This window comes from Equus caballus, chromosome 28 (genome assembly GCF_041296265.1).
Source record: "Equus caballus isolate H_3958 breed thoroughbred chromosome 28, TB-T2T, whole genome shotgun sequence".
NCBI classification, from domain to species: Eukaryota; Metazoa; Chordata; class Mammalia; order Perissodactyla; family Equidae; genus Equus; species Equus caballus.
This window is the reverse complement of record NC_091711.1, coordinates 41,189,938-41,212,715: the sequence shown is the minus strand read 5'-3', so window position 1 is coordinate 41,212,715 and position 22,778 is coordinate 41,189,938. Positions and strand designations below refer to the sequence as shown.

General features: G+C 57.1%; 1 protein-coding gene and 1 long non-coding RNA gene across 7 annotated transcripts; one reads left to right on the top strand and one right to left on the bottom strand.

Moving 5' to 3' along the window:
* Window positions 1–3,699: 3,699 nt before the first annotated feature.
* SUN2 (Sad1 and UNC84 domain containing 2) lies at window positions 3,700–22,778 on the top strand. 6 transcript variants are annotated; one of them, XM_001499842.6, is made up of 18 exons: window positions 3,700–3,981; window positions 6,843–7,001; window positions 7,842–8,032; window positions 8,398–8,535; window positions 9,141–9,236; window positions 9,614–9,707; window positions 10,740–10,810; window positions 12,743–12,870; window positions 14,892–15,146; window positions 15,616–15,693; window positions 16,180–16,223; window positions 16,783–16,948; window positions 17,303–17,524; window positions 17,824–17,908; window positions 18,268–18,383; window positions 18,517–18,684; window positions 19,031–19,123; window positions 21,013–22,778. In XM_001499842.6, exons 2-18 carry the CDS (start codon window positions 6,880–6,882, stop codon window positions 21,124–21,126), a joined length of 2,181 nt encoding a protein of 726 aa, XP_001499892.2. In that variant the 5' UTR covers window positions 3,700–3,981; window positions 6,843–6,879; the 3' UTR covers window positions 21,127–22,778. The 6 variants fall into 6 exon arrangements, with proteins under 6 accessions (XP_001499892.2, XP_023487415.1, XP_005606697.1 ...); XM_023631647.2 differs by having other exon boundaries at window positions 3,720–3,981; window positions 17,827–17,908; XM_005606640.4 differs by lacking the exon at window positions 3,700–3,981 and adding an exon at window positions 4,020–4,719.
* Window positions 13,949–14,893, bottom strand: LOC138921135 (uncharacterized). The gene is made up of 2 exons (XR_011433444.1): window positions 14,748–14,893; window positions 13,949–14,541 (listed from the first exon to the last, which is right to left on the bottom strand). It is a non-coding gene; the product is annotated as an uncharacterized lncRNA (long non-coding RNA).

Here is a 22,778-nt window from a genome sequence, read left to right as displayed (position 1 = left end):
TCACCCATAAGAGCCTGGCTGGGCATGTCCTCCTCACCCAGGGACCCACGTTCTGGCCTGGTGCTCCGGCTGGCCCACTTAGTAACCTGGATCCCCAGCTCTTCCCTCCTCGGACCGGACTTCTGCTTCCATAAACTGGGCTTCACTGCATTTGCCACCTGGTGACGAACTCTTTGAACTCTCCAGATGAAAGAGTCTGTCAACACAGAGTGCCGCCACACTGGGTGGGGTGGAGTAGGGAGCCCACATCAGATCCCCAGGGAGAGACAGGAACAGCCCCTGGGGGGTTGCAGAGGGGGCACTGAGCTCCTTTGAGGATACTGCACCCCCTCCCACAGCTGCCAAACGTGTTCCTGCAGCCAGGGAGCCCGACATTAAAGTCCCCCCACCCCACCCCCGCCAAGCATGCTCTGCCTATGATGGTCAAATGACAGACGCGACACCCTGGCTGCTGATGATGCTGACAGCGGGGAGGAAGAAGTGGAGGCGGCCTTGGCTGCAGGGAGGCATCTGGAGGCTTCACTCTCGCTCGTGCGTTCACGTTACACAAGCACCCTAAGCACTGACTACGGACCGGTCCCTGGCCCACATGTCCTGGATCCATGGGGCTGGCAGACAGGTACACAGCTCACTCCACCACCATGTCAGCGTGTAATGGGGAAGGCCTGGTCTGGAAGCACAGAGAAACCCCTTGACCTTGACTAGGAGTCCAGGACAGACGTGGGGCCTAACCTCCTCCCTTCTCCCCCAAGAGACCACAGGTGGCTAAAGCCCTTTGTATTGGAGCACTTCTTCCCTCACTTGACCTCACACAGGAGGAAACAGAGGCCAGAGAGCCTCTTTGACTGGTCCAAGGTCATACAGCCAGTCATGTGAGAGAGAGGACAGTTGCTATTATTCACATTTTATGCATGAGGAAAATGGCTCAGAGAGATGAAGTGGCTGGCCTGGGGTCACAGAGCAAGCTAGTGGTACACCTGGCCTGGAACCAGGGCTACAGATTCCGTGGCCTCCTTGCTTTGCACCACAGCCTACACTGACGCGGGATTTCCTGTGGCTGCTGTGGCCGAGGGCGGAAGAGTGTTCTGTGGCCCGGGAGCCCTCAGGTTGGCCCTCCGGCAGGCAGGGGCTGGGATGGGAGCCAATGCTGGCTCCCTTCACTGAGCTGTTCCTCGGCATCTCCAGCAACGGGCCAACTTCTCTATTAAGGAGAGGATTAAGTGTAATAATAATGAATATTTACTAATGAATCAAGCCTGGATTACAGTTATCTTTCCACCAATGTGGTCATAAAATTTAACTTTAAACATTTTTTTATGAAGGAAGGGGCCATTAAGGCAAAGGTGCATAGCAGTGAAGAAAGGCATAATGTGGCCCCGCTCAGTGGCCGCATTGTCAGCCACTGAAACCTTATTCTAGCTGGGGCAAAGCCGTCCACCTCCTGCCCTGCCACTGTTTATGAAACGATGATGAGAGGAAGAGGCAGCAAGAACACAGCAACGAGAAAGAGGAGACGAGAGCGGGGAGAAGCTAGCCAAGTGAATGGCAGCTGCACAGAGAGAAGAGTCGGGGGGGCACAGAGCTGCCGAGCCAGCAGACGGCAGAGGCCAGGGCCAGGAGAGATGGGGAGACAAGTCTGTGTGTGGTCTCACAAGTCGGGGGTGGTGTCAGTGAGGATGGTCAGGACACAGGGAGGGGCCAGGCACAATCACGAGAGCCTTGAACAGCGAGGCCAAAAATTTCCCAGGGGCCCATATTATGTTCCTGTGGCTGCTGGAACAAAGTACCACAAATTTGGTGACTTAAAGGAACAGAAATTTATTCTCTCACAGTTCAGAAGAGCAGAAGTCCACCAAAATCAAAATCACTGGCCTGAAATCAAGGTGTCATCTAACCTCTCTCTTAAAAGGACACTTGTGTCTACATTAGGGTCCACCCTGAAAAGCCAGGATAATCTCCCCATCTCAAAGGCCTTCATTTACTCACAGCTGCAAAGACTTTCACGTATAACATTCACAGGTCCCAGGGATCAGGACCTAATGTCTTTGGGGCCCGTTATTTGCCTACTACAGGTCCACAGAGGTAACACAGCTTAAGAGGGCCCTGCCTCCAGCCAGCCCGTGGGCAACGCTCTTGCCTGAGACCAGTGGAAGGCACAGCACCTCTTTCTCCACAAACCAGCCCATCCTGGGAAGGGGTCTTTTTGCCAGGCTCCTCGGAGAGGCGGGAAGCAGGCTCTGCAGTGGAGGTGGTACGGTCTGAGACTCCACGGAAACCAGCTAGGACAGAATTGGGGAGGTAAGCATCCTGGTGAGGAGACCCTCCCCTAAATCTGACTTGAGTTCTCATTTCACGGGCTCCACGTTCAGCAGATACTCAGACAGGAGCCAGGCCCTAGTCCTCACGAGCTCGCAGTCTAAGCCCAGAAGCAACACTGGCCCGCAGCATTGCCTTCGAGATGCTGTAAGTGCTAGGCGAGGCCCCTCTTTTCCAGGTGGGGCCATGGAGGCCCAGGGAGCGGGGAGGGTTTTCAACTGGAGTCGACCTAGCACAAGAGCTCTGCGTTTCCTCAATCCCCTACCCCTAGCACCTTCCTGTCCTTGTTATTATTCACATTTTACAAATGAGGAAAACGGCTCAGAGGGGTGATTTTGTCATTTCTTGTCTCGTCCTCTTGGCACTTTAACAGTGAAATGAGGACGGTTTCATCTTCTCTTAGACCAGCTTGCACAGGAAGTGGCTCCTCCCAAGCTGTGCACTTGCTGCTTCTGTAAAGTTGGCCGCCGCAAGCCTGGGCACAGGGGCCCTGGAGTCAGGTGGCGTTTGACTCATTCGGGATCTATCGGGCCTCATTCCACAGCGAATTCGAGTAAAGCAGAGGAACAGGGAGCCAGCCCCGCCTTCTCAGCACAAAGAGTGGCGAGCTCCCTCTTTAGAACCAAGAAACCTTCTGCCGTGAAACCTGAGGGCTCTAGGGGCAGATCGGGAAGCCGCAGAGCCTCCTGCCATGTCTGGAATCCCCAAAGAATCCCAAAATGGAAAAAACACGGACGTGGGTGTGGAGAGAATCTTCTAATCTCAATTTTGTGACTTTAAGCAAATCACTTAAAACCTCTAAGAACCTGTTTCCTTGTCTGTAAAATGGGCGTAGAAAAGGCAGACGTGACTAGGAAGACAGCTACGCATGCGCTGGCCGGCGTTCCGCAAGCCTTCAACCTTAGTTTCCTGACATTCCACTAAGGGCTAACCACGTGCTACCCCGCTAGGTGGGCCCTAGGCCGGGGGTCTTCCACCTCCCCTGCTCCCCACTTCCTCAGGCCGTCCTCGGAGGCCCTACCCCCAACCACCCAATGCCCTTAAGGTCGGGCATCCCGGCCTCGTCGAGTCAGATCGCGGAGCGCTGGACGGACGCCGCGGCCACAGAGCCGCGGGTGGGGAGGGGCGCACGAGGCAACGCTGGGAGCGGGCTCCGGTGTTCTGAGCCGCCAGAGCCGGAGTCAAGTGCGCCGTCAGGCCGGGTCGTGACCCCGCTCACCGGCCCCAGCTGCATTCTCCCGCGGTCGCCCGTCGCCCCGAGCCCGCGGCTTCCACTCGCGGGCCCCGGACCCCGCGCGCCCGGGCGGCTGGGCCCACGCGGCGGGCGGGGCGAGCCGGGGCCTTTGTGTTCAAACCGCCCAATGGGCGGCGGCCGGGGGCGGTGACGCGGGCGGGGCCTGGCCAATGGGGTGCGGCCTGTCAGCGTTGACTGACAGGCGCACACATACACAGTCGGCCACGCGCGCGCCGCCCAGCCCCACTCGCGCAGGGAGGTTGTGCGCGGGCCGCATTGTCCGCTCGTCTGCCGGCCTCGTCCCGCGCCGCAGCTCCCCGGACCCCGCGGCGAGCCCGCTAGGGGGCTTCCGACCCGGGAAGCGGGCGCGCCTGGGCGGCGCAGCGGGCCTCGGACGCCCCCGGCCCCGCACGGAGCCTGTCCGGCAGCAGGTAACAGCGAGCAGCGGGCCGCGGGCGGGCGGACGCGCGGGCCGAGGGTGGTGGGCCGGCCTCGCCCGCCTCCCCGCGGGCCCTGGGCCCAGCCTGACCCCGGGGTCATCGTCGGGCCGCTCCGGCCGGGGCCGAGCTGCCCAGGCCTGGTTCTTCCTCTCCGGCACAAGCTGGGCCAGGCTCCAGCCCCGCCCGGCGCACGCCCCTGGGCCGGTCGGGAAGGGCCAGCGCCGAGCCAAGGCCGGCCGCCCTGACTCATCGCCGCCTCCCGGCCCCCGCCCCCGGGGCTGGCCGCCCCACTGGTCAGCCCGGAGGGCGGATGTCCCAAGCGGGACTTCCCCGGGCACCTCCCCGAGAGGAGGGGAGCGAAGCCCGGGCTGCCCCAGACCGGCCCAGGGCAGTGTCTGCGTTTTCGTGCCAGTCAGGCAGTTTCCAGGGACAGGCCGTTCCCTGCCTCTGCCGCCGCCTGTCAGAACTCTGGGAATAGGAGGAAGGCCCATTTTGTTCAGTTTTTTAAAAAAGAAGCCAAACAAACGGGGCGGGAGTGTGACTTAGAGCAGAGAGGCAGGGGAGGAGCGTGGTTGGTAAAACTCTGCAGGTTCCGCCGTAGGGAATGCAGGGAGAAGGGAGTTCGCCCCTGGCGCTTTTACAGGTCCCGCGAGGGCGTGTAGTGTGAAAATGCCCCTTGGAAGATGCCCTGGATCTAGGTCAGTCTGAAGACTGGATGGGTACTGCCATGTAAGTTTGTGAGGGGGGCGTGGAAAGGTAGAGTGTAGAAAAGGATGTGGTTCAGCTCAGAAGTGGGGAGGGGTGTTTTCTTTGAGAGTTTAACTGATCATGTGTGTCTGGGGAGGTATTTATTCTCATATGCAAAAGATTTAGCTCCTAGAAGCTCACTTCTTGTTTTGTTTTGGAGGATGGAGCCTTGACCTTTTTCATCTTGTGAAACCCAGGCTCAATTTGCAAACTGTTTTGTGATCTCAGGAAAGACTAAGAGACACCTCTGGAAGGGTGGAGGCGGGTGCTGACTGCTGACAGTTTTCAGCCCCCACCGGACACACACACACCTCTGAATATTTCTGTTCTCGCCAGCAGCAGCTTGAGTGCTATATAAACACATTGCTTTGTTTCTGCCTCAGGGCGAAGGCTTCATCCCCTCCAGCAGGGCACGGGTTAAGAGGAGGAGCCTGTGTGGGCATCTGGAGCTTTCAGGTGGGGAGGGCAGCCGTGGGGGTGGAATTACCTTATAAGGAGAGGAGCGTAGAAAAGGACTCAGGTCAACTTCCTGCTTTGGCGGCTACCAAGTGGTCCCTTTACTAACTCCGGCTAAAACCAGGGAGGGATGCCAGGTGGGCATCTTCCCTGAGAAGACGCCAATAAGACAAGATGTGAGGCTGCTTGTTTTTCAGAAGAGGGCTTTCTAGAATTCTCCGCTGGACTAACCAGACCTTCTGGTTTCTGTAGTCTGAGTCGGGATGTGTTAGTCTATGCCCACGATGCTACCCAGAGAACTAGTAATTTAAGTATCAGCCAAGAATATTAGAAGTGACAACAAGTCACACGTACTAGGGACGCTCTGGTGGGCCTCAGTATAACAATGATTTTGTGATACAGGCTGGCAAAGGCACCATGGCAAGAATCCTCCTGTTGGTAATCTGAAATTTTGAATTTGGGTTTCTAGAGCTGAAAAGCTTATTAATCCTCCTCGGGTTGTAGGATGGTGCCTTTTGCCAGGTCTTTTCACTTTGGCCTCCTCTGAGTCCTCGTTATCAACTGCGGAGCCTTGATTTCCTGCCCCACGTGGGGACTCGCCCGGCGCGGACTGACTGTAGTCCCACACTGTAGCTCCACCTCCCGGTTGTGTTAGTTTAACAAATATGTGTTGTGTAACAACTCTGTCTACAACGTGTTCTGAGCATATTTGAGGCTAGAAAATACTCTAGTTGGGGACACATGACACATTCCTGAAACAACTTGAAAACTTCTAGGTGGAGTGGAAAGGCCCAGGCCCTGCCACCTGTCAGATCTCAGCTCAAACCCTGCCTCTGTCACCGCAAGCTGGGTGGCCGTGAGCAAGTCCCCGATCCTCTCAGTATCCTAGGATCCTCCCTTATAGGGTGAGAGTAGCGATACCTCCCTTGTTCATAAGCATCAGAAATGGGTGTGTGAGGAGCCTGGTCCCCAGGAGGCATTTAACAAAGTATTTTATCATCACCGTCATCATCACATCAAGATGCACGGATGTTGCAGCACAGAAATTGCCAAAGGACTACAGCATCCAAGCCCCATTGGAATATAGGGGGTCTGCAGGGAAAGGTTTTCTGGAGTCGGAGTTTGATTGGGACCCTGAATCACTGAGTACAGCCGTGAGGAAAGGAAAGCGGGTCACAGCAAAGGGAAACAGCAGAATGAGACCAGACACAGCTCTAGGGAGGGGGCAGCGTCGGGGGATGGCTGGATGGGAGAGTCTGTGCAGGGCAGCAGTGACCAAAGGCGTTCATTTAGCATCCGTTGCATGCCTATCATGTGCCACATGCTCTGCTATATGTCAAAGGTTGTGGAAGGTCCAGTTCTGGCTCTCGCGGGGCTCAGGGTCAGGTAAACTAAGGGTAGAAACCTTGTGGAAAGCGCCGTGGAAGAAGCTCCCTAAGTGAGCCCGAGGTGGGGTGGGGCCAGCAGCCGGGGTTGGGGGTCGCTGGTGCGGGAGATGCTTCGTAAATGCCCGTCTCCCATGTCTCAGGCTGTTTGGGTTGGAGGCACAGGGAGTGGTCCTTTCGCTGGGAGGCAGTGCCATGTCTCTCCGCCCCGGGGAGGAGCTGAGAACAGTGCCACACCTCCCATGTCCTCCTTTCTCTCCCAAGACTCTCTTCAGGGGAAGGGTCCCCACCCCACCTCGTCATGTCTCGTCGAAGCCAGCGCCTCACGCGCTACTCCCAGGGTGACGATGACGGCAGCAGCAGCAGTGGAGGCAGCTCAGTGATGGGGAGCCAGAGCACCCTGTTTAAAGACAGCCCTCTCAGGTAGGGGTCGCCCCCACCCCTGCGGATCGCTCTGACACGCGGAGCACTTGGCTCAGGCAGTTCACTGTGCAGTGTCTTCCTGCTGTGACCTTTGTGGGCAGAGATCAGACACACGTGTCCAGTCAAGGGGGACATTCACACCTATGAGGATGCCAGGATCCAGTGCCCTTTCTTCTCCTGTTGTAAGCCAGACTGCTGCCCTCCTGTTCAGAGAACAGGAAGTGGGGAGAGGCAGCTTCAAGAATAAGCCAGGCCGGAAACCCCGAAACTGCAAGCTGGGCTCACAGGAACCCCTTCTGCTGTGGATGGGTGTGCCCGTCTGACCACCCTCCCCAGACCCACACCCTGTGTTTTTCTATCTGTGGAGCCAATGAAGAGGCCGAGGAGAGGAACAAGTCAGAGGATCACCAGAAATGAACCAAGGCGGGTGGCCACCTGGTTGTCCTGCTCCCCTTGCAGACATGAGCACTGGATACCAGTCCCCCCTCCCCCCAGGCTTCAGCTAGCTCTAGGAGGCCGGGTTGGGTTTCGGTGGGTTGTAGAAGTTACTAATCCATTGAGAAGCGTGAGAAAAATTTTGGCTTTGAAGTTAGAGACCTGGATTTGAATCCCAGCTGCATCACTTAGGGAGGCTCTCACCTGCTGCTTGTGAGATTTGGAGATAATGGGAGCAGGAGAAAGTACCTGCGCTCAGTGGCGGTAGGTAGCTGGGAGCTGTTAGTTGCCTAGCAACAAGGCCAGCCCACTCGCTATAGGAGGGCACAGGCTGCGGGCTTCCAGATTCCTGGCTGGTCTCACCAGCCTGTCCCCACCTCCCCCGTCCTGGCTGATCTCCCACAGGACCTTGAAGAAGAAATCCAGCAACATGAAGCGCCTCTCCCCAGCGCCACAGCTGGGCCCCTCCTCTGACGCGCACACCTCCTACTACAGTGAGTCGGTGGTCAGGGAGTCCTACATTGGCAGCCCCCGGGCCGCCGCCCTCGCCAGGAGCTCCATCTTCGACGACCAGCTGCACGGTGACTCCTACTGGAGTGAGTGTCCTAGGCCTTTCTCCTGGGGCTTTGCCTCCTCTGGAAACTTAGGGTCCAAAATCCTCCCCCCCACTGAGTGGTTTCCTAACCACTCCTGGGCCAGAGGAGGGGCTCCCTCTCTTTGGAAACCCTTGGAAGAGCATCCAAGTGTCTGAATTCCCTGGTCCCTTTAGATGGAGACATAGCCGCATAGCTGCTCCAGGCCCAAGAGACAAGGGGGCCAGGGCCCGGCTTACCCTACCCTGGACCCGGAGGGTGGGGAGAGGCCACGGGCAGATTCTGGCTGTCAATTGGCGATGCTCCTCTGGAATACCCTCCTCAGAGCGTCTCTACCCCAGGAGAACCCTGCGTTCTTCCCTCCGCAGGTGAAGACCTGCGGGTAAGGAGGAGGAGAGGCACAGGCGGCACGGAGAGCAGCAAAATCAACGGGCTGGCGGAGAACAAGCTCTCGGAGGACTTCTTCGGGTCTTCCTCCGGTTACTCTTCTGAGGATGACTATGCAGGTAGGGCAGGGAGGCGGGAGCTCCTCAGGAAGACGCACCAGCAGGTTCTGGACTGCTGGGGAGGGGGCGGGAAGCCTGGGGAAGGTGCACCCGGACAGCTTGAGAGCAGTGTCTGGCCAGCACTTGGCAGACCGGCTGGGCATTCCTCCTGTGCACCATGGCACCCAGAGCCCAGGCCTGGGGTGGCCCTCATCACACTGGGCTGTGATTGACCCGTCCCCACTAGTCCTTGAGCAGCCTGAGGTCAGCACGTTTGTTTGGCTCGTTTCCAGCAAACATTTTAATCTGGGGCTTCACGCATGGGAGGTGCCTGACCCCTTAGTCTAGTCCTGAACAGTGGCTGAGGGATTGCTGGTGAGGAGGAGGGTGTAGACAGGCGCTCAGGGGAAATGAAACGTCAGAAGCCTACCGTTTCATTCCTTGAGCAGACTTTGCTGACCTCCCAGGGGCCAGGCCTGCGTGCTGCTCTGGGAATGCAAAGCAGAATGACACATGGCCTCAGCTCACGGGCCACAGGAAAAGACACTTAAGTCACAGGCAGTCTCCATACCCAGGGCTCTTAAAAGTGAGGGCAGACTGAGCTGGTTTCCGCCCTTTCCCCGCAGGATACTCAGAGACGGACCAGCGGAGCTCGGGTTCACGGTTGAGGAGCGCTGTGTCTCGGGCAGGCTCTTTTTTCTGGATGGTGGTCACTTCTCCAGGTCGGCACTGGCTATTCTGTGAAATATCGCTCCCATTCTCTACAGCAGACACTGCTTACCCATCTCTCTGCCTGTACAGAGAGACTGTAGGCCCACTGGGGAAAGCTCATTCTGGAATAATCACTGGGAGCCAAGAGCCATGGGAACACACTCGCTTGGAAGGGCAGGAGCAGCTGCAGAGCTGGACAGAGGGTGTTGGCAGACTGGCCGGTGGGATTAGAGGAGCTGAGTAGTAGGACAGGACAGAGGGTCACTGGCAGGTCGGGGTTCGTAGGGGCCTGGAGGACCGCAGGTGGAGAGAGAGAGTGGCACTCTGAAACCACGACCTGCAGGCCGACGCTCAGGGTGACACTTAAGCTGGATGGTCCCTCTTCCAGGCCGGCTCTTCGGACTCCTCTACTGGTGGGTTGGCACCACCTGGTACCGCCTGACGACAGCTGCTTCCCTCCTCGACGTCTTCGTTTTAACCAGGTCAGTGGGGCTCTGCTTGGACAATGAGTCAGAAAGCCCCAGGTGGGAGGGCTGTACAGCATCTAAACCCGTGTCTGATCATTTCTCTGAGGGGTTTTTCCCAGTCCACTTGAAGCTTTTTTATTAGTGAGCTTGGAGTAGACGCCCCAGAGGCCCTCTACCTAGTGGAGGGTGGCACTCAGTCAGGTTTTGCTCCCCAAATTGATAGCCCTTCGGGGAGTATTCTGGAACACAGGTTCTGATTTCTTCTTGGAGGCTTCCTGCTAAATGCCAGCCCCGCCCTGCCACTTATGACTCTCAGACAAGCCTGGCCTTCCTCCTGCTGGTCAGGCCTTAGGCGCCAGCCAGCAAGTGGTATTTCCCAGAAAGTTCAGCTTCCATCCGGGCCTGTGGCAATCCAGACCCAGGGTTTTCCACCTGGTCTTCAGAGGCCGTGAATAGGCACTGCCTGAGGATGTTGTGGGTTTGTCCCCCGGGCCCCTGACCCAGCTGTGCCAGGATTTAGGAACTGGCCCCTTGGCAGAGGAAAGAAGACTGAGCCAGGAAGTCAGGGTCCCTGTGGCCGTAATCCTAGTAGGGGTGGGTGGCCAGCTATGCTGAGAAGAGGGGCAAGGATGGATTCGTGTCACCAAAAAAAGGTTCCTCGTTTTTCTAAAAGAAAACATTGTTTAAGGAGTTCCATATTTTTTTCTATATTTGCTTGCTTAGAGGACCTCTATATATGAAAATTTTAGGGTTTTCAAAGACTCTTTATGTATATTATAACATCAAATGTATAAACGTATATCTTATATATATTTATAACATCAATAAAATTCAGAATCAGAATTGTCCCCCTTACTCCAAGACCTGCAGGTAAAGCTCTAAAGCGTCCGGTCTGGCCCGGGCAGAACAGGACACTCGGGGCGTCCCCCTTCAACTCCAGTTTAGCGCCCCAGGAGAAGTCTCAAGGGGCTCCCTGAGGGGATTTAGGGGCCCTGGAGCCCTCTTGACACCTCCGCCTCCCCTGCTCTCCTCTCCCGTGCGGTCCAGGCGCTTCTCGTCCCTGAAGACGTTCCTGTGGTTCCTCTTGCTGCTGCTGCTCCTGACTGGCCTGACGTACGGTGAGCTTGGCCACTGTTGCAGGGGAAGGTGGGCCGAGCATGCCGTGCTGAGATGGGGCTGCTGAGCCGGAGGGGCCGGGCAGAGTGTGGGCGGAGGCTGGTGCTGAGCAGAAGTGTGAAAACCAGAGGGATAGCGATCGCCTGCAGGAAAGGGAAGGAGGTAGGCCAACTGGGGTCAGACTGAGGCTGAGCAGCTCCTAAGCCCTGAGCCTGAGGCCACTCCTGTCTGGCTCTCCTGGGACTTCTGCTGACCGATGCTGTGGCATTCTCAGGGTGTTCCAGTGGGTGAAAGGGAACGTGCCCCGATCCACTGATCTTGTCCTCAGTCGGGTGGCTACACTGTACCCCATGGCACATCTAGAGCATCTTTGGAGCCACCTGGACTGGACATGCCCCAGCACAGGAGTATTGGGGTAAAAAGCAGGCACTCTGACACTGTTCTTATTAGCAGTTACTGCCCTCCATTTCAAATCAGGATGTCATCTGGGTGAGTGAATTATTGTTATAACGTCAAGTTCAATCTTTACCTATCTTTAAGATCCAAACAACAAAGTAGTGAGGAGAAGTATGCCTTTTTACACAAAGATACCTGCATTTACAAGATGCCCTACATTGTTCCAATCTCTGTCACTGGACTGTCACATTTTTTACACAGTAGTAATCATTATGTTTACACATACGTTTCGTGTTCAACTTTGCATTTGACAGTTTCACGTGAGTTTCACAATTCCACGTGAGCTGTCTCTGGCCCCCAGGCTCAGTTTTAATGATTGTACCAATTTATAATTAAACACCGTGCTTTATTTATTTTTTTGTGGAGGGTTGATTTTATACGTTTAGCGTCTGCTCAACTTGTATTTCTTTAACACCAAAGTAGAATATTTTTCCAACAGTTGATTTCCTTTTTGTTTCCTGTTGCAAGAACAGCTTGTTCATATCCAGTGAAAACTGGGCATCGCCCTTAAATAATGACCCTTTATAATGGTATAGTGTTTTGTTCAGGAAGCACATTCCTGTGTGTTATCTGTTTAATGCAAGCTTAGCCGTCACCCTGTGGGGTTGGTGGAGCTGATCTCAGGATTGTAGCATGAGGAGAAGCGTGTGGAGAGTCTGAAAGGCAGAGGGGCACAGGGACCTGCTCAGGGAGTGCAGGACGCGGGGCGCTTTTAGAGAGTCTGACTCAAAGCCTGGTGGTCGTGTGCTGCCCGTCACACCGGCTCTTGGTGACGATTGAGCGGCAAGTGTGCAGTCCTACCGGGATGGAGACCCCTCAGCTAATATGGCTTCTTCAGGCACCCTCACTCCCGTGCACATATGCACATGCACACACGCACAGCTCAGGAGTAAACACGTCACAGAGAGCCCCTAAAGCAAGACGCAAGCGTCTCTGTGTGGCTGCAGCCTTGTGCTCTGTTCTGGGACCACAAGCAGCCTCTCTTAGGGGGTGTGTTCTGTGTCAGTGATTCTCAACTGTGGCAGCCCAGTAGAATCACCTGGGGAGCTTTTCAACTCACCTACGAAGGCCCATCAGACCAATGGACTCACCCTCTGGAGGGCGGGGCCACACACCGAGTGTTTTAAAAGCTCTCTGGGTGATTCTGATGTACCGCCTCGGCTCAGAACCACCATCAGGCCTCTGGGTTCTACCCCTGGATCATGCCTAGCTTGTTAAAGCCATTGTCTCCGAGTTTTGCCATCTACAGAATGTGAGGATTCCTGAGGGGGTGTGAGAATGCATCTGCTCTGGGATTGTCAGGTTGCTGCCTCAGCATCATGGGAACCTTCATCCCTGTACCGCCTTCTGGCGGGAGCACAGTTCACGTGGATGAGATGGGCTGTTGATAACCGATGTTGGTTAGGCTGCCATCCTCACCGCTGGGTACCTCCTTGTATGGCCCTCGGCCCGGGTAACCACCTCTCCCCTGTGTACAGGTGCGTGGTATTTCTACCCCTACTGGCTGCAGACGTTCCACCCCGCCGTGGTTTCCTGGTGGGCAGGGAAGGGCAACAGCCAGCAGCATGAGGTGTGGGAGTCCAGAGAGTCGTCCCCACAGTTCCAGGTGAGTGTCTGAGGGTCACGGGCCTCCCTGAGCCTGTGTTTGAGGTTGGTCTGCCTGCTCTTACACCTATGTGCAACCCTGAAGAGATGCTCTTCCAGCGGGGGCGCTGTCTCATCTCCCAGGACACCCCGTTCTCTACTGTCTTGGGTGCAGGCACTGGGGGGCTGGTTTGCCTCTGCTTAAGTATGACTCAGAACTGTCCCAAAGTTCAGAAGCACAGAAAACGGAAGGAAGAGGCATCCGACACATTGTCTTGTCTACTTTGTTCCTTTTCAATATAATTTCACTAGTATTTACTGAGCACCTTCTATGAGTAAGGTAATATGTTGCTCAGGCACTTGTTACCACAAATAAACTACCCCTAAAGTCAGGGCTTTAAAACTACAAGCATCTGGTTAGCTCATGAGGCTGAGGGTCCTCTGGGTGGCTCTCTGGTCTGAGCAAGGGTGGCTGATCTTGGCTGGGCTCCCTGTGTGTCTGCAATTGGCTGGGTCGGCGGGCAGGCTGGTCTAGGCCTTGCCTGGGCAGCTGTGCTCCCCATGTCCTTTTGTCGTCCAGCAGGCTAGCCCAGGCTCGTTCTTACAGCCGCCGGGCAAGGTTCCAGGAGAGCCGAATCAGGCTGGAACTTGAGGCCTCACTTTGGAACTAGCACACTGTCACTTCCGACATGTTCTATTGGCCAAAGCAAATCTCAGGGCCAGTCCAGGTTCAGGGAGGGGGAAATAGACTCCCCCTCTCAGTGAGAGCACCTGCGAGGCCACGCTGCAGAGGGTGCAGATGCAGGGAGGAGGGGGGACAGAGGCCATTTTTGCAATCTGCCAGAGGCTAAAGATGGATCAGGCCAGCTGTGCTCTCAGGAGCCTGCAGGTGCAAGCCTACAGTTACGTACAATGCTGTGCACAGGTCCTGGGGTCCACTGTGAAAAGATAAAACTCTCTGTCCCCTAATTATAGTTTTTGAACTTTGCCAGCATCCTGTTGAATTTAATTTGGTATCACATTTTAAACCATTTATTTTGATGGATATTACTTTCCTGACCATGATCTTATTATTTCATAAAATAATGACATGTTCTGGCATCCGTAACTTTTCCTTTTTTAATCATTATTAAAGACAATAAATACAGTTCAATTTCAAGACCACCTTTTCTGTAAAATGGGGGAAGTAAAGAATGAATATATCTTTATGTTTTCTTACTTTTGATAAAGACATTAATAGAAATAGTTGCCTGATTGGGAGGGGGTGGCAGTGAGGGCCCTGGGCCGATGGGGACAGAGGTCAGGAGCATGACTTCTGCTGTTTGTCTGTTTGCTTTTTGAGTCGTGCAAACACACTGCCTATTTAAAAATTTGAATTTTTAAAAATCAGGAGCAACCTCTGCACTCAGTAGGTCCCTGCCCTTTAATCGACAGTTGACAAACAGTTGACAAATTTCTCCTGGCAAAAGTTTTTGTTGCTAAGCAAGCAAGGTTCTCAAAATTCATGGCATGTTATCATATGCCACCCTCAAGTCCAAATGACTTTTCTGTCTTTGCTGTGGGGCATCCAGTTAAAGAGGAAAAAGCCTTTTCAGATTATTTGGTCTTTTAGCCATAGTTATGTATGGAAGGAGTGGAAGCTGGTGAAAGTCAGCAGCTGAACTCGTGGCCCCTGGCTCTTGCGCATACATGCCTGCGTAGGAGAGAGAAGGGGGTGGGCTCAGCCCAGCAGGTCATCTTGTGCTCCAGGTCCTCTTTTTGGACTGCCCTCCGTTCGGACCCTCTTCCGGGAGGGCGCTCTGTGCCCTCTCCCCTGGCCCACACTCACTCTGGCTTTGGGATCAGACCCTTCCCAGCCCCATGTATCCTGGCACCGCACCTGCCTGCTGAGGTACTCACCTCCCTGCAGTGCAGAGGCTGTCCTGCGGCCTCAGGGCCAGCGTGCGTTTGCATTTGGGTGTTCCCGTCGCTTTCTCTGCAGCCCCATCCTCAGGAGGCACTGTTGTCGCAGACCCTCACCTCTGGCTTCCCCCCACCCGCCAGGCTGAGCAGCGCCTTCTGTCCCGGGTGCACTCTCTGGAGCGGCGCTTGGAAGCTCTTGCTGCCGAGTTCTCCTCCAACTGGCAGAAGGAGGCCATGCGGCTGGAACGCTTGGAGCTGCGGCAAGGGGCTACGGGGCAGGGAGGCAGCGGCAGCCTGAGCCACGAGGACACCCTGGGGCTCCTGGAGGGGCTGGTGAGCCGCCGGGAGGCTGCCCTGAAGGAGGACTTCCGCAGGGACACTGCTGCCCGGATCCAGGTGGGGAGAGGGGCTGCTGTCTCAGGGTGGAAGCTGAGTGTCACGTGTGGGTGATGCTGTGGGCGCGTGGGCTGGAGGGGGCGAGGGCCCGTACACTGACATGAGAGAAACAGAAGGGTGTCATTTGGGGTCAGACAGCTCTGCCACTTGGCAGTTACTCACTGTCTCTAAGGTTCAGTTTCCTCCTCTTTAAAATGGAGACTCTCCCATCTGCCCCCGGGCCCGCCCCTGGTTGTGAGAATGTGAGATGGTAAAGTGCCTGGGACAGTGCCCGACACCATGTGGGCGTGCAGCAAAGATCCAGAGGAGTCGCGCGCGCGTTTCCAAGAGGCACTGTAGCAGAGAGGCTGGGAGCTGAAGTTTGCAATCCAACGGGCCTGGTTCCAGTTCCAGTTACGCCACGCACTGGCTGTAAGGGGCCCTCTGAGCGCTGGTAGAATCCTCAGCCTCCCTCCTTCCTGCCCGACAGGAAGAACTGGTTACCCTGAGAGCAGAACACCAACAAGACTTAGAGGACCTCTTCAAGAAGATTGTCCAGGCCTCCCAGGTCAGTGGGCTTGGGGGCACTGGGGGCCCACACTGGGGCCCGGATCCAGTTCAACCTCGTTCTTGGGCTGAGCGACCTTGGACCCCTGGCCCCTCTCCAAGGGCCTGCTTAGACATAGAACGGGGAGCAGGGGTGTGTGGTCTCCTGACTGCTGCTTGAGCCGAGCTCCGCTGGCCTGGAGGGCTATGTAGGGAGCAGGGGGAGTGGGCTTGAGGACAGGAGGGGCTACCCTCAAACATGCTGCTGTCTAGGTGTAACATGGCCGAGCGAAGGAGTGAACGTGTCAGTGCCTGAGTGTGCCACATACGGGGTGGACTCTCGTGAGGCCTCACCAGGAGGCCAGTGTGACATTTGCTTGAGGAATTGGGAGACCCTGGGGTGGCGATGTGGTTCAGCAAAGACCCCAAGAGGGAAAGAGCCTGCTCTGGGAGACTGATGGCTCTGAGGCTGACATTTCTTGTCTTTGTCCCTTCTTCCTGCTTACAGGAGTCTGAGGCTCAACTCCAGCAGCTGAAGTCCGAATGGCAACGGTAATGGGCGCTGCCATCCGGCCCAGGCCTGCCCCTCCCCCCACCTCCCCGCACCCCCTCCCCTGGCAGGACTGGCTAGCAGACGCCCAGGGCAGAGTTCTGGTTGTGCTCCAAGCAGGGAGGGGGATGGCTGAAACCCAGCTCAAGACCACGGGCCTAGAGCCTGTCCTTGAGGTGCAGTGGGAGTTGGGGGGCACTGCAGGAGCACTGGGATCCGTGGGCTCGTTTATAGGCACACCATCTCTTCAGTACAACCTCATGCCCCAGACGTCCATACGTGTCGAGGATGTGAGAGGCTGAGGCAGAGTGAATCATGGATGTGGGCTTAGAGAAAGAACAGGATAAGAATTAGCGCCTGGGGATAGGCAAGCCAGTTCGTCAGCACCAGGCCGTGTTCTACAGCCAGAGTCTCCGAGAGCAGGCCTTGCATTCACGTATGGGTGGTGGCTGGGCACACACCCACGTATCAGGAGCCGACTAGGGCATCCTGTTGTTTTCCTCGGCATGTCCTTACCCCTCACCAGAGATCCAAGGCTTCCTCTTCTCTCTCTGGGAGTAGGATGACGCAGGAGTCCTTCCGGGAGAACTCCATGAAGGAGCTGGGGCGGCTGGAGGGCCAGCTGGCCGGCCTGCGGCAGGAGCTGGCAGCCCTGACCCTGAAGCAGAGCTCAGTGGTGGACCAAGTGGACCTGCTGCCCCAGCAGATCCAGGCCGTGCGGGACGACGTGAGTTGGAACCATCCAACCCCCTGCTGAACACCCCGTGCTCTGAGACGGCCCATCCTGGGAGTCTGCACAGCAAAGAGCTTCTTGCCCCTGCCCCCTGTTAGTCTCACAAGCCCCCTGCTCTGGACTTGGCACAGATGTTGGCTCTCTTTGACAGGAGTTCCTCCTGTTTTTTCTATCAATAACGTGGAGCGTTGTTCATAGCTCTTTCCTCCGTGTGGCTCCCCCTTGGAGGCCTGCACTCCTTCCCTACCCCCTGTACCCAAGCCAGGCGCTGCCCTGTCCTGGCCCCTGCCATAGCAGCTCCCGCTGTCCCTGCCAGCCTCCCAGAGTGACACCTTTCTCCGTCCCTAGGTGGAGTCTCAGTTCCCTGCCTGGGTCAGTCAGTTCCTTCTCCGAGGTGGGGGAACCCGCGCTGGGCTCCTTCAGCGAGAGGAGATACAAGCGCAGCTGCAGGAGCTGGAAAGCAAGATCCTCGCCCACATGGCTGAGATGCAGGGCAAGTCAGCGAGGGAGGCCGCAGCCAGCCTGGGGCTGACGCTGCAGAAGGAAGGTGTAATCGGGGTCACAGAGGAGGTGAGGGCCGCATGCCCCCAGACACCCCTCCCCCCCACTGCCCTCCTCCCCGAGGGCCACAGACCCGCACAGTCCCACACTGCTGCTCCCTGGCATGTTCCAGGAGCTAAGTGACGTGCAGGAGACTCTGGTGTTTGCTTGGGGCTGGTATGGGAGGGTGGAGGTCTGCCAGGGGCGGTGGCATATGTGCCCGGACACCTGTGTGGTGTGAGCACAGGAGGAGTCAGTCCAGGGGTTCCTGGCCCCTGGCAGCACGAGGCTGCTTCCTGTCCCAACTGCTCTGGGCGCCTGTGTTTTAGCAGGTGCACCGCATTGTAAAGCAGGCCCTGAAGCGCTACAGCGAGGACCGCATCGGGATGGTGGACTACGCGCTGGAATCGGGAGGTGCGTGCGCCGCTCTCCTCTGCCACACTCCGGTCCCTGCCCTGGCCAGGCCCTGGATCTGCTGGGGCAGCCGTGGTGCTAGGCAAACAAGTCATCAACCTGGAATTCACAACAAAGACAGGCGACGGCTTGGAGAAGTCGGGACGTACCGAGACTGTTTACAGCTGCTCTGTGGTCTGGGTTGGGGTACAGACGGGGCCTGGGGCATCTGCCCTCCACCCTCAGCAGGAGGTGGGCAATAGCAGCCCCTTCTTAGGGTCTCCTGGCTGGCAAGCTGAACTGGTTGTGTGGGGCAGGGTCTTCCTCCCTGGCTGGTGTCCAGCTCCAGGTGCCCACACTGCCTTCCTTTCCCGTCTCAGGGGCCAGTGTCATCAGTACCCGGTGCTCCGAGACCTACGAGACCAAGACGGCCCTCCTCAGCCTCTTTGGCATCCCCCTGTGGTACCACTCGCAGTCGCCCCGAGTCATTCTCCAGGTAGGCACCCAGCGAGAGCAGCACGGGCCCTGAGCACGCGGAGTCGCCTGTGTAACCAGGTCAGCGGGAGCTGCGCTCAGGGCGGGCTGTCTTCACCACGAGCCCTGTGCTGACCCGACTTTCTTCCCCTCAGCCAGACGTGCACCCAGGCAACTGCTGGGCCTTCCAGGGGCCCCAGGGCTTTGCTGTGGTTCGCCTTTCTGCCCGCATCCGCCCCACTGCTGTCACCTTAGAGCATGTGCCCAAGTCCTTGTCGCCGAACAGCACCATCTCCAGTGCCCCCAAGGACTTCGCCATCTTCGTGAGTATCCCGCTGGTGTGGGGCCGGAGGGGCTGTAGGAGGACCCTGTAGGTCTCCCCTGAGGATAAAGTTGGGGTTATTGGCGGATTTGGAAGAGATGGCGCCGGGGTGGGAAATGGCACTTCGGTCCCAGTTACCTCAGGCTACAGAGGAAGAAAGCAAGGCCCAGGGAGTTAAGTGACTTGTCACAGAGCACACAGCAGCCCTGGGTCCAGTGCACAGGCCTCTGCCGTCCCGCCAGGGTGGGAGGCGACCAGTGTGGGAGCAGGAGGGTGGGTTTCCTCCCCGGGTGGCCAGCACATGTCTAAGAGCAGGGTCTTCCCTCCATCCTTCACTCTCTTTTCAGGGCTTTGATGAAGACCTGCAGCAGGAAGGGACACTCCTTGGCCAGTTCACCTATGACCAGGATGGGGAGCCCATTCAGACATTCTATTTTCAGGTACAGGATTCTGCTGCGCCAGCAGCGGTGGCACATTCACTTTCCCGTCCATTCGGCAGACGTTTTCCAGAGCAGCACCTGTGCCAGGCACTGGGGGTTCAGAGCAAGAAACCGCCCCTGCCCTCAGGCCCTGCCCTCCCACAGGTCAAGGTGTGGAATGAGACAGCTGTCCAAGTGGCGTGGGAGAGGCGCCACGCAGATGTCAGCTCAGGGGAGGGGCCCCTTCCAGATGGGGAGGGTTGGGCAAGGCTGCCTGGAAAGGACAGGTGGCTGAGGGGGCGTGGCCCAGCTGGGCCTCGGGCAGTGCAGTGTGGGCCACTGAGGGAGGCCTCTTGCCTCAACTTGAGTGGGCATTAGTCTCCTGGGTCCTTGTTAGAAATGCAGATTCCCAGTCTCCACCCCAAGAGACCCATTCCTTAGGGCCGATGGGGCCCAGGAACCTGTGTTCTGACCGACAGCCCAGATGAATCCGAGGCAGGTGGCCTGAGAGCGACACCAGCGGTGAGGAGTTGGAATACACCTAGTGTGAGGGATTACATGAGTGGGGGTCGTGAGAGGTGGTGAAGGGACAGTGGCAGGAAGAGAGACCAGAGGCAGGCCTGGTTACCAGGCCAAAGAATTTCAGCCCTCAGGGCTAGGCAGGGTGGGGGTGGGCCTTGCCCTGTTCTAAGCAGAGAAGTGACCACATGACGTGCATTGTAGTCAGATCACTGTGACTGCGTGTAAATGGTGCATGTGAGGGCGACATGCCTGGAGACAGGGCGATGGAGCAGGCAGTGGCTGCGGAGAAGCAGGTCCAGGGAGAGGGTGCTGGGAGTGAGGATAGGGAGAGGCGGCGGGATGCACAATTGAGAGCACCATGGGTGTCAGGTTGGAGGGGAGCAGGGGGTGAGGACGGAGAGGCTACTGCAGAGCGGGGAGCAGGTCTGGCTACCGAGTTTGAGGCACCCATGGGCCAGTCGCGGGGACTGGATATACAGCCTGAGCTGTCAGCTCCGAGGCGATAACTGAGCCGTGGGAGGGGTGGGGATTTCTCAGGCTGTGTGCAGACTGAGCCTTTATGAGAGGGTGGAGGACAGGAGGCTGTGTAGGAAGGGAGAGCGGGAGAGCACTGTGCCTGTGGCATCAAACGAGTTGAGATTTGCTCCAAAAACCGGCTCCAAAATTGTGGCTTAGGGGCCGGGCCCATGGCCGAGTGGTTAAGTTCGCATGCTCCGCTTTGGCAGCCCAGGGTTTCGCTGGTTCGGATCCTGGGTGCAGACATGGCACTGCTCATCAGGCCATGCTGAGGCGGTGTCCCACGTGCCACAACCAGAAGGACCCACAACTAAAATATACAACTATGTACCAGGGGGCTTTGGGGAGAGAAAGCAGAGAATTAATAAAAAGAAGACTGGCAACAGTTGTTAGCTCATGTGCCAATCTTAAAAAAAAAAAAAAAAACGCTTTGAGCATAGAGGACAGAGGCCTGATGGGAACTTAAGAAACTGTGCTTAATTCGTAAAGGGATTCTTTTCCAACACTGACATTACCAAACTCTCCGTGAGGCAGCTCCTCCACTGACCATGGCAGACAGCTGCTGTGAACCTGGCAGTTTGGGGTGAGTTGTGCTGGTGCTCAGCTATGAGGCCATCTGGATGTGGCTGTGGGCCGGGCCCAGTGCACCCTCCTGGGGGTCAGTGGCCCCTGTAGGACCTTGGAAGGCCCAGGGGCTCCTTGGCCCACCAGCTGGAAACTGCTCCAGGGTCTGAAGATGGGAGCTTTGAAGTCTAGTCCTCTGCAGAGACCCAGGCGAGGGCGCTGGGCCTTCGGGGCGGCTGTCTGCCCTCCCGCCTGCTGCCCGAGAGGTCTGAGGACTGACACTCTGAACCCGTTTCTTCTCTACCCAGGATCCTAAAATGGCCACGTACCAGGTGGTGGAGCTGCGGATCCTGACTAACTGGGGCCACCCCGAGTACACCTGCATCTACCGCTTCAGGGTGCACGGGGAGCCCGCCCACTAGGCCGCCTCTGTGCCACTGCCAGCCAGCTGGGAGGCCAGCTCCTCTCCGCATGCGCCCCCTCTGGGAGTGGGTGAGCAGCAGCCCTGCCACTCCCCCCAACACGCTTGATCAGTGCACTGACTTCCCGGAGCGGGAACCCCTGCCCAGTGGGGATGAGAAGGAATGTGCAGGCTTTCCTAGCAACAGGGCGGCTTGAGGTGGATGGCAGGCTCCAGCGTCTTTTCATTCTTTGTTCTCCTCGCGCCAGCACCGGGCATCTACCTCCTCCTCCTGGGAGGGTGTATATATGTAGCATATCATGGGGGACTGAGAGGCAGGGAGAGGGGATGAGTGAACATGTTCCAGCGAAGGTGGGGAGACCGGACTGCCCCTTACCCCTGGTGGAGGGCTGGCACACGGGAACTGCCGTTGGGAGGTGTGTGAATGAAGCAGGTGCCAAAGCTCTAGGTGGGACAAGCTAGGGCCTGGGGCAGGCAAGCTACCTGTCCCCAGGCAGGGAGGGGAGGCCCTCTGGAAGGAGAGTACAGGTTGGGACTGGGCCCCAGGCAGGAAGCTCCTGGGAGATGGCAGCTGGGCTCTTCCAGAAAGCTAGTGCCATCAACCTAGGGGAGCTTGGCCCACAGTGTGCCTGAAGGACTTCTATAAGCTGTGTTTGTCCCAGGTTGAGGTGGGCCGTAGGGCTTCTTGTACCGTAGAGGGTCTGGCTCCTCTGAGCCTCAGGGCTGCTACCTGTGTGACCCTGAGGGGCCCAGGGGCCAGCCCTGTAAGATTCCCCTCTGCCGGGGACAGTAGCTGCGTTCTCTCTCCTGATGATGAGACTGGGGCCCACTCTGCTCCCCATTCCTGCTAGGGCTTGCCCTCCCCTAGGGTGCAGGGACCCCAGACCTGTCTGAGGCCATAAGCATCTGGGATCAGCTGAAAGGGTGGAGAGCAAGGGATGGCCTGGGCTCTTGTGGTCCAGTGACAATGATGACCTGTTCAGGGTGTCATGGTGGGAGGAGGTCTGTCTGCACTGTGGGCCCTGCCCCCCCATCCCAATCAGGTCCCTGATGTAAGGGGCCTTAACTCTCAGCCACCCCCCTGGGGCCCTTTCAGCTCTTGCTCAATTCTGTTTCCTTTCTATGTTTCCTTTCTAGGTTGTTTTCTATGGGGGACAGTCGGGTGGGGGGCTGGGGGAGGAGGCTGGGTAGGGAAGGGGCCTAAGGGGGGCGCTTTTAGACCCAGTAGGCCCTGCTGTATTATGTATATATTTTTCAAGGTCTTTTTTAACTGAAAAGCTAAAGGCTTGATTCCTAGCCCCGTTCTGTGGGGCACTGGGTGACTTCAGTTCCTTGTAACCTGGCTGCCACAGGGGCTCGGGGCACTGGTTCTAGTCATGTGGTTGGTTCCAGCCTGTGGGAAGGGGGCAGAAGTGGCTGCTGTGCAGGCAGGTGCCCTGAGGAGCAGGGCTGGGCCCCGGCTGGGGCTGGGGTGGAGGCGAGGCTGTGGCCACCTGTGGTCCTCCAGCACGGGCCTCGGCACAGCCCCTGCCCCGGACAACCAGGTTTTGTTTTGCGCTCTCCTGTCACAAATGCTGCACTATTGGTTCTTAATTTTTTATCTCCAGATTCTAATTTATGCCTATGCAAAAAATAAATTATGCCCAGGATTAA

Bases quoted from the DNA above. Each gene is read 5' to 3' on its own strand.
- SUN2 (XM_070253627.1), top strand. From the start codon at position 4,660: ATGCCCCTTGGAAGATGCCCTGGATCTAG. The intron at 12,871-14,891 runs GTGAGTGTCTGA...CCCACCCGCCAG, and splicing joins AGTCGTCCCCACAGTTCCAG to GCTGAGCAGCGCCTTCTGTC. The intron at 17,525-17,823 runs GTGAGGGCCGCA...CCTGTGTTTTAG, and splicing joins TAATCGGGGTCACAGAGGAG to CAGGTGCACCGCATTGTAAA.